The sequence below is a fragment of the Anopheles gambiae genome, chromosome 3 (assembly GCF_943734735.2).
Source record: "Anopheles gambiae chromosome 3, idAnoGambNW_F1_1, whole genome shotgun sequence".
In the NCBI taxonomy this organism is placed as follows: Eukaryota; Metazoa; Arthropoda; class Insecta; order Diptera; family Culicidae; genus Anopheles; species Anopheles gambiae.
Genome location: NC_064602.1, coordinates 65,145,428 through 65,148,500, shown reverse-complemented (window position 1 = coordinate 65,148,500; position 3,073 = coordinate 65,145,428). Strand labels below are relative to the sequence as shown.

Sequence of the window (3,073 nt, the reverse complement as noted above, 5' to 3'; positions counted from 1 at the left end):
TTCGTATACATGAAGCAAAAGATGAATGTTACTAACAAGATGTACACGGTCATAAACAACACTGTAATCCTCTACAAATTGCTTCAATAATGTTCCTGCATATTCCCACTCATCCTTGAATGCCCGAGACGATAACATCGTTATAGCGCAATACAATAATTTAAAATGTTCATATGCTAGTTGTCCTATTCTATCTTGCAAAACAACTATACCTGCGTAATGCAAAAAACTACCAAATTCTGTACCTTTCCAAAAGTGTATTTGCACTTTGCAGAAATCCATAGAAAATTAAGGGACCTAAATTTTCTATGAATTTCTGAGGGCAATAATATGCTGATAAGCTCTTCTGATATTTCAATAATATCTTCTTTGCACCATTTTTTAAAAGGAGCAAGAGCTCCTTCGACCCAGCCTAGCAGAAGTTTGAAAACTATACCTAATTGTATTAAATGTAGTAAATCACTAGTAGCTATACCTTTTATCATGTCGAATCGTTTTAAATCCGTAAGAGGTGTGTTACCTCTCCGGTGGCCTGTAGAACTGGGTTTTTCATCTCGAAATTCCTTATTTGTTCTTGGTGGTGCTTTTGTATCCTCGAAAATAACTTTTTTTGGAGATTTTAGGGAAGTTCCACAGCATTTACATTTTAAGCACCCGTGTACTCCGTTGTAGTAGCAAACCTCTGCAATAAAATAAAACAATGAAATTAGTACACATTATTAATAAAAGCAGAATTTCATTTGATCAGCCATGGAGAGCTGCTGCATCGAATGAACCGCGTCCCATCTCCGTCATGTTCGTTTTGTCTGCAGAAGAGTTGCTGATGCTTGGCAGATTCTGCACCAGCAAATTAGCGTTGTAATTTCAGGGTGTCCGTCTTCGTCAACGTTATTGTTCGGTTTGATGCGTTTGCCTATACTAAATGGCATTAGTGCAGATAAACGCAGCTATATCCTAAGTTTGTTTACGAACTATGTCATCCACATCATTGGAAACAATGATGCTGTGATTGACATAGAAGTTCTGCGATGTTCATTGTAAATATTAATGTTAAATAGAACCTAAGCACGTTTTTAATAAAACATTTTATATAAAAAAATACTTACGTTTAATAAATGCACGTGCAGGCGAGTCAGCGATAATAACTCTAACCGAAACAGATATTTTTTTGCCATTCAGAGTCATTTTGTTATCATGTAGCCTATTAAGTTCCTCCACTAAAGGTCTCAGGAAAGGCTCAACATCGGATGGTTTTGAAGTGCCGCAAAATATCCCTACCACCATAACAGGAACATTCGGCATATTGTGCAACTGCATCAGTATAGGCCACATCTGTATAGCGCTGCGGTTATAAATGGGTATTCCATCCACTGAAAGATTCAGCTCAAATTCATCTTCTGATACGTCCACGCCACTGAATAAAAATTAAAGAAAAATGATAGTAACGTTAGAAATGCATTACTCAAATACTTTAACAATAAATAGTTTACCGGAAATAATGCTGAAAACAACATTCAACGCCTTGGTACCAAATTTCACCTCCAGCTGGAACCTTAGTTATCTGCTGGCTGACGTTCACCGGAGCTTTCAGTAATGTCCTAACATCCTGCGTAAGAGATGAAAAAGCAGAAAGAGAAGATGCTTTTCGCAGTATTGCAAGCAAACTATTGCTACGAGCAACTTTAATGCGAATCAACCAAGTTCGCAAAGAGTCTCGTAGCTTCGCGCTTTCTGGATCAATTTCCAGGCTCGCCTCCTCCAAAAACTCTCCCTCCAAATACTCTTCCTCCAAATTCTCTTCGCCGTCGGTATCTTCGTTGTGGATGGATCCTTCATCGCTGATACGGTCGTCATCGTAACCGTTTTCGTTCAAATACTCCTCTTCCATAGACGCCATAGGCTCTTCATAGGGGTCACTCATAGCAACATCTACAACAAAGAATTAGGGAAGATATTAGTTGTTTTTTTTATTTAAGATATTATATATATTATATATAAACATATATATTTAGTACTTACCTTCAGCAGATTGCACAACCGGTGACTGGTTGCTCGGTCCGGCGTGATCATTCTGCAGTGCCCACTCTTTCTCAAGCTGTTCTTCCAGCTTTGCGGCTTTCTTATAAAGCAATCCACTTTGCTTTAATTTTGGGACCAAAATCGAAATTTGGGAACATTTTTAATTATACCTAAAAAAGAAGAACAAAAAGAAAAAAAACAACACTCCTCGGAACTTTTAATGTTCTAAACAATAGGATTTAGTTGAACGATTTTTCGAAGAGCAAAACAAATTTAATTAGCTTTGGCGCAACGTTAAATCGTTCAGCAATTGTTTTTCACTATATTAGTCCTAAAACTGTTAAATGTTCTTGGATATTCTGAGTGAAACGTAAATCAATTCGCCGAGCGACAAAGGCAGTGTTGTGAACAACAAAATGGCGCTTTAAAATACCGCGGCTCATTGTCTCACCTCCATCGGGTATCCACATACACCACACAACCACAAACCTCACCATGCAGCACGTAGTTCAACTCACATGAGCAAGATCGGCAGCCGATCCAAAATCCGACCTCACTATCATGTAGTAAGGCATCTCATCGAATCGAAGAAGCGCGCCAGATCGTCTCATGAGAAAATTTGGCGCTAGCCAGAATGCTCACCATACACTTGTCACTTGTCACTTGTCACTCATAGCGGCTGGTTGTGCTTTCTCACTCTGCTATTTCCAAGTTAATTTTTCCGCGATTTTTCGGTTTCTTGGTTAAGTGCTTGAACTGTTTTAGTTCGGTTAATTTGCACTCGCGCGTTCACGTATCACAAATTTGTGCGGCACCTGTGAATTGTACGGTTCAACAAATAAACATTGCGATCCGCCTGCGGTTGTTGTGACCACTCACTGTGCAGTTGAACTTTGCGCTATTTTGCGATGGCGTCCGTGATCTGTAAGAAATGTGAAGGTGCTATTAGCAACGATCCAATTCCGTGCTTCGGTCTGTGTGAACACTATTACCACGATAAGTGCATTGGACTTTCAACCCCGCTCCTGCGTGATTTTAAGAAGTCACAAAATCT

General features: G+C 39.2%; 1 protein-coding gene across 1 annotated transcript; it reads right to left on the bottom strand.

Annotated features, from left to right (window-relative positions):
• Positions 1–206: 206 nt before the first annotated feature.
• Positions 207–2,431, bottom strand: LOC133393148 (uncharacterized). Its single transcript, XM_061656604.1, has 4 exons — positions 2,020–2,431; positions 1,491–1,929; positions 1,107–1,414; positions 207–682 (listed from the first exon to the last, which is right to left on the bottom strand). Exons 2-4 carry the CDS (start codon positions 1,919–1,921, stop codon positions 207–209), a joined length of 1,215 nt encoding a protein of 404 aa, XP_061512588.1. The 5' UTR covers positions 1,922–1,929; positions 2,020–2,431.
• Positions 2,432–3,073: the final 642 nt, after the last annotated feature.

Bases quoted from the DNA above. Each gene is read 5' to 3' on its own strand.
- LOC133393148 (XM_061656604.1), bottom strand. From the start codon at position 1,921: ATGAGTGACCCCTATGAAGAGCCTATGGCGTCTATGGAAGAGGAGTAT. The intron at 1,415-1,490 runs GTAAACTATTTA...ATTTTTATTCAG, and splicing joins TGTTTTCAGCATTATTTCCG to TGGCGTGGACGTATCAGAAG. The intron at 683-1,106 runs GTAAGTATTTTT...ATTTTATTGCAG, and splicing joins TGCACGTGCATTTATTAAAC to AGGTTTGCTACTACAACGGA.